General features: G+C 32.0%; 1 protein-coding gene across 2 annotated transcripts; it reads right to left on the reverse strand.

Moving 5' to 3' along the window:
* Positions 1–8,020: 8,020 nt before the first annotated feature.
* On the reverse strand, positions 8,021–9,267 carry LOC18040822 (meiosis regulator and mRNA stability factor 1). 2 transcript variants are annotated; one of them, XM_006432145.2, is made up of 2 exons: positions 8,947–9,267; positions 8,021–8,623 (listed from the first exon to the last, which is right to left on the reverse strand). In XM_006432145.2, exons 1-2 carry the CDS (start codon positions 9,215–9,217, stop codon positions 8,043–8,045), a joined length of 852 nt encoding a protein of 283 aa, XP_006432208.1. In that variant the 5' UTR covers positions 9,218–9,267; the 3' UTR covers positions 8,021–8,042. The 2 variants fall into 2 exon arrangements, with proteins under 2 accessions (XP_006432208.1, XP_024040356.1); XM_024184588.1 differs by having other exon boundaries at positions 8,021–8,677.
* Positions 9,268–13,423: the final 4,156 nt, after the last annotated feature.

The raw sequence follows: 13,423 nt of genomic DNA on the forward strand, positions 1-13,423 counted from the left end.
CCTCGACCAGGATATTATTGCTCACCTCGACTAGAATAATATGTGGTGACCTCGAGTACATCATCTCGACCAGGATGTTATTGGTTACCTCGATCAGAATAATATGTGGTGACTTCGAGCACATTTCCTCGACCAGGATGTTATTGGTCACCTCGACCAGGAAGTTACCAGGAAGCACGATTCAGTCAAAACATTTTCTCCGAAATATTAGGGACCATATTCTTAGTGGGCTGAAAATTAGTAGTTTTCTTGAGAATTCTAGGGGAGAGGATAAAAATCGCTATAGTTTCCTATAAAAACCCTAGGAAGGGGAAGGAAAAAGGGGGGATTCTTCTAGCTTTCTCTCTCTCTGGGTAACTGAACCCATTAGACCTTTTTCTCTATCTACCACTGGAAAATTTCTCTTCTGCTTATGATTTCTTTAAGATTAATTATTTTCCTTTAAATTTACTTAAAAGCTTTTTTGTTTAAAGCAATCATAATTAAGCCACATGAATTGTGGTATGGATTTTTCCAAGTAAGACCCAAATCGCTAACTTGATCATCGAAGGGTTCTCGCCGGAAAAACTTCCAGCACCTCCTGACTGTTGGTTGTGCTCACAGGCTCACAAGTTATCTGCTCATGGATCGTCTGCTCATGAATTGTCTGCTCATGGGTTGTTTGCTCATGGATTGTCTGCTCATAGGTTGTCTGCTCATGGGTTGTCTGCTCATGGGTTGTCTGCTCATGGATTGTCTGCTCATGGATTGTTTGCTCATGGATTGTCTGCTCATAGGTTGTTTGCTCATGGATCGTCTGCTCATGAGTTCTCTGCTCATGGATCGTCTGCTCATGGATCATCTGCTCATGGATTGTCTGCTCATGGGTTATCTGCTCATGGATCCTCTGTTCATGGATCATCTACTTATGGATTGTCTGCTCATGGGTTATCTGCTCATGGATCGTCTGCTCATGGATTGTCTGCTCATGGATTGTTTGCTCATGGATTGTCTGCTCATAGGTTGTTTGCTCATGGATTGTCTGCTCATGAGTTCTCTGCTCATGGATCATCTGCTCATGGATTGTCTGTTTATGGGTTATCTGCTCATGGATCGTCTGTTCATGGATCATCTGCTTATGGATTGTCTGCTCATGGGTTATCTGCTCATGGATCGTCTGCTCATGGATCGTCTGCTCATGGATTATCTACTCATGGATTGTCTGCTCATGGAACATGTAACATTTAAAGAAGGACTTACTCTCCATGAATATGCTAAGATGGCTTTACCAGAAAAAGTAATGGAGATTATTGATCCTTCAATTTTGATGGACGTAATAGAGAACAACTCTAAGATTCGGGAAGATAGAAGAGCCAAATTGGAGGAGTGTTTGAATGCTATAATTAGAATTGGTGTTCTTTGCTCAATGGAATCTCCATTTGAGCGGATGGATATGAGAGATATTGTGGCTAAGTTATGCCACACAAGGGAGTCTTTTCTTGGTAGGAGGGTTTGATGTAATAGTGATGTTAAGTGCCTAACGAGGAATTAGGTCCTATTTGGTATTGACGGATTGTACCTTTTAAGTTATAGTTACGATAGAAAAAAGTTATAATTATGAAATAAAAGTTAATAATTAATATCATATAATAAATACGATTTTTAAATAATAATTTTGATAAAATTAGTAAAATATAATAAATTTTTTATTATATAAGTGTAAAATCAAATCATCTTAACTTCTATGCTATAACAATTAATGTTTGATCACTTTAATACGGTAGCCTTTAAGCTACGATTGCCTAACTTCAATGCCAAATAGGGCCTTAATCCATCTATTGTAAATCCTTTCTTCTTTCCATAAGCTAGTGAGTGTTGCATATCCAATTCGTACACTAGTGTCTTATTTTTTTTTCCCCCTAGTTGACACTCACGTCCACACGGCACAAATCACTATTTGCCCTTGGGTCCGCCGCTATGATTAGGCACAAGCAATGATCCAACCAACAAACAAGATCAAATAAACTGAATTTCAAGTTCCAAGATTAATACTAGGTAGCAAAACATGTGGAGAATTAATAAAGGAAAGGAATATAAACTTTTTGTAACCAAATGTTTTCTTATTTGATACGCAAGAGAGGTATAAATCAACACTATATACTAAAAAGTAAGTTTAAGACTTAAATTAAAGAAGTGATGAAAAGGTACAATGAACAGGTTCATTTGAAGCTATAAACACATGGGGCTAGTGACCATTACAACAGAATTCGATAAAAACAACAAATATAGGCTAGCTCAAATAAAATTTTTCAAGTTATTATTACCAGACTCATCACTACCATCAGACAGATAAACATTCAGAGATCATCAATCTTCTCCAAGATGTCTCCGTCTTTAGAGTAATAACTTTGAGCATCAATAAATGTTGTTCTCATCATTATTATTTGACACATCATACACACAAAGATCTCCAAAGATCATCAATTTTCTCCAACATGCACTTTAATATATGCTTTTCTTGGAAACTTTCTAGAGCCTCAATCTTAACTTCCTTTATGTAATGCTACCAACACGAGAGAGGAACAGACTGGCAGCAATACAGAGTTCTCTCTCCTTCAGATGCGACTTCTTATAAGAGAACTGAAACAACAGTAAGCAATATAATATATATATATATATATATATATATATATATATATATATATATATATATATGGCACACACTTCCTAGCATAAAGTCTGAAGATAAAGTTGAATATAAATAGATTAACAATATACTATAACCATTATATTAATATTACTTGCATGCTTTTGGAAACATTATACTTCAAAAATGCTAAAAGTAAGTTTAGTTAAAAATTTATCCCTACTAGATCCTTTAATGAAAGTTCACTGACAATACAAGGTTAACTAACAAGTAGAAATTTAAGTATTGATTTTACATAAGATCTCATCAAGGACTTGCAGGACATAAAAAATGAATACAGCGGCATTAGAATCTCCAAAATCTAAATGGCGCCGGCTTAATTATATGATTTTCCATCACTATCTAAGGTGTCTACAAATGAAAGAATAAGTTGTTTCGTAAAACTAGCATTACATAATAGAAATCCTGTTCAGTTAAATTTTCTCAGTTACCATGAGGCCTTTTGACAAGAAAGGAATAAGCATAATGAACATAATGATTTATTAAGATATTATCATCTCACATCTTCACAACATGGGTCAAGTCTTAATTTTTTGGCATACTATTGTGCAAATTTTATTGTACTTACAAGCGCACTAATCTATTATGGTATAGATTTATGTTGACGAGTATTGATCTCATAAGGAGGTAAATTTAATTATATATAGAGTTAATTTTCTAAGTATGTATGTGAATTAGCTGGAGGTGATTTTTAAGTAGTACTAAAATTTAAATTAAAATGGCGAGAATGAATTATAGATGAAATAATGCAAATGAAGTGCCTGAATCTTTGGATTCATGTTCAACATTTCACTATGAGTTTAATTTTTTTTTAATCTCTACCATTTTTTCATACTAAATAAAAAATTAATTATTAAATAATAACAGGTAATCTTCAAATTGCAAGTAAATGTATTTTTATTTTTAATTAATTGATAAATGAAAATTTATCTTAAATTGGATAAAAAAATCCCACATTCAATAATAGGATCTTTGGATTTAATATTAATGGATAAGTAATTATGTAACAAGTAATTTGCAAGTTGTGATATTTTTTCATACTTTAAATTATTTTTTATCTAATCAACTGATAAATATTATAAGTCACCAAGAAATGAAAAAAATAATTTTGGAATTGAAATTATTATGTACTACTTTACTTTACAATTTTAATTTTTTTTAAGTTTTACATTTAGTATTAGAAATACGTATAATAGCATTAAAATAAATGTAATTAATAAGTAATGTTATTTCAATAGTACTTTACATAAAGATATTACATAAAGTCTTATAATAATTTGTGTTGTACGAATGTAATTACAAAACTATTAATACTTAAAAAATGATGATAATAGAAAGCATTATGATAGTAGTTTATATATGTTTTATTAATGCTACTATATAAGTCACAACAAATGAGAAATACTTTTATTTAAATTTTAATACAAAATTAAACTATTCATTTCACGCAATTAAATAGTGGAGGATATAACACTATAAAATGTTGGTTTGACTTTCAATATCGGTCATTAGATTGTGAGAGATTAATGGCTTAAATTTTGATTTTGTGTCAAAATTTTAAGTTAAAATATCTCAAACCATGTCTTTATAATGGAAATATGAAAACATACTAGGAATTTTTTTCTCATTTTTTCTGTTTAATATTGTTGGACATAATATTTTATTTATTTTTACCATTAATTATCATAATAAAAGTAAGGACTCTTAATAACGTAAAAATTTTATAATTACAATCAAAGATGACAATAAAATTAACCTTCATGATTCATAAACTAAAGCTAATTAGGACTACACGTTAGATATAACTTTTATGAAATTAATGAAGTGATATTTGAAAATAAAATAAAAACATGCCTGTGAAACTTAAATTTTACAAGGCTTGGATAACTTCCTATCACGTAACAAAAATATAAAAATATACAAAGAATTTTTTTTTTCATTCCTTCCCATGTAAATATTATTGGAAGTAATATTTTATTTATTGTCACTATTAATTACTGTAATAAAAGTAATGACTCTTAGTAACATAAAATTTCATAAATACAATCAAATGATATCAATAAAATAATCTTTCATGATTCATAAAGCTAATTAGGAATATATGTTGGATTTAATTTTTATGAAATTAATAAAGTGATATTCAAAATAAAATGAAAATATATAGGCCTCTAAAACTTAAATTTCCTACCATGTAAGAATATTAATTGTAAGATAATAAATTCATGGAATAGTTATGCTAAATGAGTGTTAAATATAATATATATTTCATGATCAATTATACAATGGTACTTAATAATATATAAAATAACAAGTAATTTAATATGCGATATTAAATTTTATTAAAACATGCGTGAGCAAGTATTTTTGAGTTTATTGATGTAATTATGACATTAGCTTAAATATATCTTCTTAATTCTATCGTTTATTGGTAATTAAATCATATATAAACTTTACAATTGTAACGTATTTATTTGATTTGTGTTAAATAACTTACTATTGATTTTGAAACCTTTATATAAAAAAGATCATCACATTACAAATTTAAAGTAGGGTCAAAAAGTTATTTTTTAAAAAAATGATATTCAAGTGCAATTGTTTCAAACTTCAAGGGTGGTCAAAGCCGTTTTATAAAAATTCTTTACCCCCATAAACGGTTTACAAACCGGTTACAATTGTTTTTAATTTTTTTAAAAAACTTTTTCTTTAGTACAAATGTTGTATACCATTAATTAAATCTAATGGTGTACAATTAAAACATTATTGATGCCGGAAAAAAATTATGACATCATATAGGAATCCTTCAAAGAATTGTATTGCTTCTGCTTGCACCCCTTTATTATTATTATTATTATTATTTCATGACAATTACTAAAAAGGACAATTTTTTTAAAAAAATTTGAATACATTAAAAATAACTTTATTCTTTCTTCTTTAATTATAATTCATAGTAGCCATCGCTTCACACTTCACAGGATGATTAAGAACAATTATTAAGGATGGCTAGCGATGGTTGCCTACTTCTAATGATAATTAGTTAACGATGATCAATTTGGTTGAACATAAGCTAATTTCTAAATATCAACGCTAATAATTTAATTTATTTTTCGTAAGATGTTTGTCTAATCACGATTTATCATACGTTCTTATTATACATTTAACACATACAATTCATGAAATAACTCAATGAGTATGTTATTGAAAAAAAAAATCAATATTATGACATACTTAATCTTATTATCAATATTTTTTTTAATCCTTTTGCTCTTAAAAGAGCATTTGTACATGTTCGTTTGGAAATTGAAATATATTTCATTAATAATATTCTATACAAATTATATAAAAAATAATGATAATTTGAGGAAACTAAAATTACTTAACTTCACAACTGATGAAAGGGTTAAGATATGATTCTTAATGAGCTATGTCTACTTTTTCTTTTATATTTTATGTCTTTAATATTAATCTTATGATCTATTTACCCATATTCGTACTTCTCATCCATTTCATATGAAATATAATTTCTATCGCTCCTATTTCTCTTTAATATTTTTTCTTCTCTTTGTTGTTCAATCAAAAATAAAATATAATCAGTAAATTAATTGTTGAAGTTTCAATGGTTATCAAACCAAGAATCCAAAATAAACTTTGAAAAAAAAATAAAATCAAGCACCAAAACGAACAGAGGAAACTGGAAACAGAACAAAGAAAGTTGCACACAACAGCAAATTTGAAGCAAAAATTAACACGCCATTTATTGCTTAATCACTCAGAATCTGATCAAGAAACATTGTAAAACTAACGAACAAATCAAAGATCAAAGAAAATGACTTAGCAAAGAGAAAATACAAGATGACGAAACTAAGCTAACTATCGCTTAGAAAGGCAATTCTGGGTTTGTTACGGGATAACAAACTTTAACAAACTCCTTTGCCACATCGGCATCCCTTTATCACTTCATCCCTTTAACTGGATGATATTTTCACGAAAAGCCCAATAACTTCAGCAGGTTTTCGAACCGGTCCAGAAGGATTTGCAAATTAATCCATACAACATTAATTACTCAATACTTTAATCACTTGTTATCTTTTACATTAATTACTCAGTACTTTGATCACTTGTTACCTTTTTATTTAATTTATTTATTACGCACGTTATTTCTATTGAAATCTAATGAAATTTTGTCAAGTCCCTAAATTTCAAGCAATTATTTTTTAAAAATAATATTAGATCATACCCAAAAATTAATAAAAGTTAAATTACTAACATTAGCTTTAAACTAATACTTCAATATTTATAATAATCACTTGTTCTCTTAGATAATACCTGGTGAGGCCTTGTACATATTCAGAAGGAGTCGGGTGTCCCTGAGTCCCCCACCCGCCATTACTAGAAGCAGGAATAGTTGTTGAGGACGATGACGAGGTTAGACCTTCTGGACCACGGGAATACCTACTGTTTAGAGAATCACGGTTGCTTGGCCACCAGGCATGGCATGGCCTTTTTGTGGTACGTTTAGGCTAGCTGGATTTGGGGAGTCAGAATAGCTTGTTTTGAATTCTTCTCCACTTTGAGGATGGAAATTAGGACGATTTTCAGCATAGTTTGGATGCTCGAACGTACTTAGCTTACCAATATTAGGCAAATTTGTAAGTGGGGCTCAAAGGAAATCTAGGCCATGTTTGGTTTGAAGAAAGGGGAGGAGAGGAAAAGAGTAGAATGGAAGGGAAGGGAGAAGAAAGGAGTGGAGGAGAGTAGTGAAATTAGATTTCATTGTTTGGTTTGAATTATAATTAAAATATTTATCCTTTATTTTAAATATTAAACTATTTATATTAGTAATGAAATATAATCTTATATATATATAATGGTGGTCCGGCGACTTTCCGGTGATGTCCGGCGACTTTCCGACAACGTCCGACGACGTTTGGCAGAGTTCCGGAGATGTGCAGCGGCGGTCCGGCGACCTCCGGCAAAGTTCCGATGACTTTCCGGCAACATCTGGCAGAGGTCCGGTGACAATTAATTTATATTTTTATATTTTCATATTAAATAAATAAATAAGTTTATTTATTTTGTTAAGTATCTTAAATCATTTATTAAATTTAATTAATATATAATTTTTTATAATATTAAATTAATAAAATAAAACTATAAATAATAATTATTAATGGCATTAAAGAAGTTAAAAATTTAAATTTCCAACATAAGAGGAATTTAAATTCTTTGTTACTTGCTGTAGAATTCAAATTCTACATTAGGATATTAAATTTTAATGAAAATTAAATTCTTATATATTTTGTCCAAACAAACAATGGAAATAAAAATAAAATTTAAATTACCTTCCTTTCTACATTCTCTAATCCCAACCAGTCGGTTCGGGATACATGGGATAATCCAAACCAGTCGGTTTGGGAGGCATGGGGCGGAAACCATGGTTGTGAGAATTATGAGGTAGAAAATTATCCTGAGGAAAATTTGGTTGCATAGGGAAGTGATATGGCCTCGAAGGCAAAGGATGCTGATTCCGAAAACTTCTTCTGGAATTATTTCCATTACCCACTGGTGTACTTGCAGCTCTAGATATGCTAGGCTGATTTGTGCGCTTGTTTACGTGTTTACCTTTAGATTTTGTATCACCAACTCTTCCAGTATTTGTGTTTCCCATTGGTCGGCTTGCTTGAACAGGTTCATTTTCAGGGTTAAAAGTAGCGAAATCACCAGTACGAAGCAAAGATTCACCACTAGGAAGCGGGGGTCCTCCAGCTACAAGGCTCGTCCAAAGCCATACACTCTTCGCTGCTGCAACAAGTGGTGCTGATGCCTCGTGTGGTTGTGCCAAAAGAATATTATACCTCCTCATACGCAATTGATGGAGAGCATTAGAAAAATCTCTGTCTCCGGATATCAGCAGATAATTCGAGGGAGCAGGATTGTCCACTGCCCAAAATAGCATGTCAACTAAAATCTTCTTGTCACTCGCATCTTTAATACCTATTTTTTTTTTTTTTTTCATTCTTTAACAAGTCAGTTAACATCATACAACACAAGCCAAAAAGAAAAAAAAAAAAAAGCTTTCAATCCATTAATTCTGAAGCAAAATCAAATATCAGGGATCGATCAATCAACAAATTAAACCAATCTTTTTTGGTATAAAATTCTACCGTCAAAGTGGAGATTCATCATCGAAGTCACATTCATAATAAAATAAATTAAAAAATTCTCAACCCAAAAAAAAAAAAATAGAGTGAAAAATGATATACCGGCGGGGACGTGATTGAGAGCAATCCCAGTACTGGAGAGCGCGTGCTGTACAGACGCGGGGATGCGATTGGTGTCGCCGTAGGCGGAGATGGAGACGGGACCACAGTAGTTCATCTTGACCAGGGCGGAGCTGATGTTCTGCGCTATCGTGTGAGGGTCACGGTTATCCGGCACCTGGCAGTTCTCTATGTCCCACCACACCGACGTCTTCGCAGTCACATACTGCTGATCCGCAGCAGACGCCATAGGCGCAGACACGGAGGCGGTCATGGTCCCGGTCTTTACCTTCTTGCTTTGTTTTGGACTTCGCGTGTAGCTTACAGAGCAATTACTGAGCAAGGGCGTTCAATCTGTCGGGCGGTGTTTTAAAGAGAAAACTTTTGTTCTGACTTACGATTTTACCCCTGATTCCTGAACGTTAAAAAAATTAGATCCTTCGTCGAATATTTGGCCGTGTTGGCAATGATATCACAATGGAGTAGTTGAAAGTGATTTCACAGGTAAATTAAAAAAAATAAAAAAGGAAAAAGAGAACTTGTAATTAGAAGTGGAAAGGATATTTGGTTTAGAAAAAGAGAAAAATTACTTTTCTGATGTCTATGTACCTTTTAATTTAGAATAAAACGATAAATATGCCTGATCAATTTGAAGGTTTTCACATATATTTCATGTATAATATATACAATGGAATAATTGTGTATATGTGAATATGTTTTTTTTTTAAAAAAAAAAAAAGGTTCTTGGAAGATAATTTCTTTCCGACATGCTCCGCTTTTAATAGTAGTTTAAAAGTTTTCAACTTTTCTACATCTTTGCTTTAATAATTGCTTTTATTTCAATTCCAACTTGATAAATTAGTGTAAGATGACACAAAAAATGGAAAAGTAGACATATACCTAACAACCAGCTTTTAACTCTTAACATAGTTATTTTCCATCTGTAAACTTGTCTTTGTTAGTCAGCATTAAAACTAATAAAAAATTAGATCATGGACATACGCACAAAAAAAAAAAAAGGGGGATAAAACCCACCAACTCTTTCGTCAGCGGACCAAATTTTTAATTTTCTCTACCCAAGCACAAGCTACGCTATGTGTGAATTAAAAGTCTCCGCATAACTTGTAATAGAAAGATGCTTAGCCAAAGGTCATAATATTTCTTCGTATAAACTATTAAGAATATGGCATATACTTAGCTGGCTTAATTAAAGGAATTTGTTCCTTTGATTGAAAGTGAGGAAGTTGATTGCCCGTTTCAACCAAGATGATATATTCCCAATGAAAATTTAATGCTCGAATTTTTCTTTTTTCTATTTGTTTTTGCCGATCTTATTCTTAGATAAATTTCTCAAATCAAAGGAAATTTTCATAATTTCAATCAAAAAGAAATTTTTTTAAAAAGAAGCAAGTGAATTATCGTTGTCTCAGTACAAAGTGAGTTATCAAAATTAAAAGCTGGCGAATTTATCTTATTCTCAATAAAAAACAAATCATTGAACAAGGAAGCAAGCGAATCATCGAGCATATTTCTCCATTTCAAAGCAAAACGATTCATCAAAATAAGAAGTAGCATAAAGAAAAGTCTCGTTACAAGTAAAGAAATATGAGACATTGTAACTCATTTAAGACATGTTGGGCCTCATGTTCGCAAAGAGCATTAATATAGAGAAAAAATAGTCGTAGTGTCACTGACCACCCAAGTGTCTAAGAGCGGCACAAATGTACCGAGCAAAATACTAATCGCGTGGTATGCTCATATTAACACATGCAAGTCCATAATGTAACTAGTTATATGCCAATTATAGGCAGATAAATGCAACATCATATATGCACAAATAAAATAAAATAAAATAAAAATATATACTGCTTAGTAAGAGAATCGTTACAGTATTATAATGTAATATAGTTATTTGCTTGCTTCAAGCAGTGCTTATATAAAGTGGGAGCTGCTTGCTTGCATTCGGTGGCCGTTCGGTCGCTCTATAAATGCAAAATTTTGACAGCTGCTTTATTTTATCAAATTGGAGCACCCAGAACAAACAAAGGAAATGGGAGAGAAATGGGAAAGTAGAGAAGAGAAAAGAAAAGAAACATAAAAGTAGAAAGAAAAGAAAGAAGCCGAGAGTTGGGAAAAGAGGAAAAGAAAGGAAAAGGAGAAAAAGAAAATTAAGAAGTTGTGAGTGGAAAATAATTTGAAAAGTGGAATTGAGGGAAATATTATGGGAAATATAATTGGATAGTTAGATCTACATTTAGGGAGTTAGTGGGTAATATTTTCATGAATTTTAAGTAGTTAGTTATGTTTTATTTTACATCATATAAGTTTTTGTATCATTTCTAATCATTAATTTTTTAACCTTGTATTTTTATAGAAATCCAAGAATCCAGAGACCCACAAGAGCCCTAACAAACCCTAGAGTGAAACAAGAGTTGTGAGTGGATACTATTATTACTATTATGTATTTTGTGAAGCATTTATGTCAGATAGTATGATTTAATATCATATTGTGATTATATGTACACATAATATATGTTTGATTGAGTCATGAGATGTCATTGCTAATCATCATATGTGTACCCTCCCTTATAGGCTCTGCGCATGTGAATTGAGAGTTAGGTTCCTCTACTCGTGTGATGTAGTTAAATTTTGCTGGGATTGAGAGGTTTTTCCCCTGCTCTACTCTTGCGATGATGATTCTAGCGAGTTTTAAGAGTTATTTCCCTTGGGTTCTATTTAGTATAGTTTTGTCATGTATATAATATATGTATGTTTGGTCATGTAATGTGTTCACTAGAGTTATGTAATATGATTATGTATAAGCACTACTACACTAGTGCATTACTTTATATATATATATATATATATATATAGTAGTTTTCCAATCCAGTATCCTGGATTGGTGTTATAATCCGGGAGACAATTTGTAGCCGTCGGATCAAATCCAACGGCAACTTATATTTTTATTTCAAATATTGATTCCAACAGTCGGGCCCACATGCAGACTTTTACAATTTTTAATATTAAAAAGTAAAGCTGCTTTTAAATGGAGTACTGATATTCCCTCCCCGGATTCTTCATCATCTGACTAAAGCCAAAAAGAACTGATACTAACAAATCACCATTTGGGATTTCCACTTTTTCATTATCCATTTTAGTACAACTTAAATCAAGGGGGAAAAAGGAATAAAACAAGCACATGATTACACATGCACACTGATTTCCATTTTGTCACCATTTCTTGCCGATGTTGCCGCCGTAATTCTTTTTTTTTTTGGTTTATCTCAAACTTTGTAATTTTATTAATATTGAGAACATAAAAAACAACGAGTTCATGATCCATCTGATTTTAGTAAATCAATCAGGTGAGCTTTGCTATTAACTTTCCTTCACCGGCAACTACAGAGAAGTGCTGGAGCAGGATCTCCATACTCCAGTCAGGCATCAACATCCATCAAAAACTCACAAAACTTTCTCTCTTAATCGCCTTTACAGACTCTTCGTTTCTCATTTTTCTCGCTTTCTTCTTCTTCGAAAGCAGCGAGCCCTTCCAATCCCTTCTTTTGTGGCTCTCCTTTTCCCTCTTCATTCGCCCCTTCGCCATCGCTCAACTCACCTGCGGTCACACTGCGTCGGTCACAGCCCAATCATTGAAACCCCTCATATCCAGATCCAAAGATTAAAAGGAAGCCTTAGAAGTCGCAAAAGAACCGATCTTTAACCCCCCCCGGTTCGGTTCTGATCGTTAAAAACTCAAATGGGTCAATTGGAATTGAGTAAAAAGAGAAGAAATTTGAAGTCTTGGAGGAATGAAATGGAGAGGATATTCAGATTCTGAAAAGCAGTGATGAAGAAACCGATGGGGAATATCAGTTCTCTCTCTAAAAATTTATTAGGCAACTTTATTTTTTTAATATTAAAAATTATAAAAGTCTGCATGTGGGCCCTTATGTTGGAATCAATATTTGAAATTAAAATATAAGTTGCCGTTGGATTTGATCCGACGGCAACAAATTGTCTCCCGGATTATAACTCCAATCCCGGATACTGGATTGTAAAACTACTCTATATATATATATATATTATATCCAGTCACCGAGCCACAAACTAACTATTTTCCTATTTACCCTATTTCTCCAAATTTCTGTTGGATTTCGTATAGTCCAATTTTTAATCAATTGAGAGCCATGACATGCATTACTGCATCACTTGTATTTTGAGCACGTTTATGTTCATATGTAAATATGCATGATGTATGTGTATATAGTGAGATGTTAAGTGTGAGGAGTTTGTATATGTTTTCAAATGAGATACATATGTTATTAAATGAATATAGTAGAGGCCTGAATTCATTTTTATATGTTCCTAAATTAAGTTTATATTATGACTTTTAGTAATCAAACCACATGATTCGCCTCGGATTTGCATATAGGTCGGGGCGGGTCGTGTTACCACAGCAATTAGCACCTTAGCATTAATG

Source organism: Citrus clementina, unplaced genomic scaffold (genome assembly GCF_000493195.1).
Source record: "Citrus clementina cultivar Clemenules unplaced genomic scaffold, Citrus_clementina_v1.0 scaffold_5, whole genome shotgun sequence".
Lineage (NCBI taxonomy): Eukaryota > Viridiplantae > Streptophyta > Magnoliopsida > Sapindales > Rutaceae > Citrus > Citrus x clementina.

Excerpts from the sequence above, each read along its gene's own strand:
- LOC18040822 (XM_024184588.1), bottom strand. The coding sequence starts at position 9,217 with ATGACCGCCTCCGTGTCTGCGCCTATGGCGTCTGCTGCGGATCAGCAG. Across the intron at positions 8,678-8,946 it reads TCTCAATCACGTCCCCGCCG|GTATTAAAGATGCGAGTGAC; the intron begins GTATATCATTTT and ends AAAAAAAAATAG.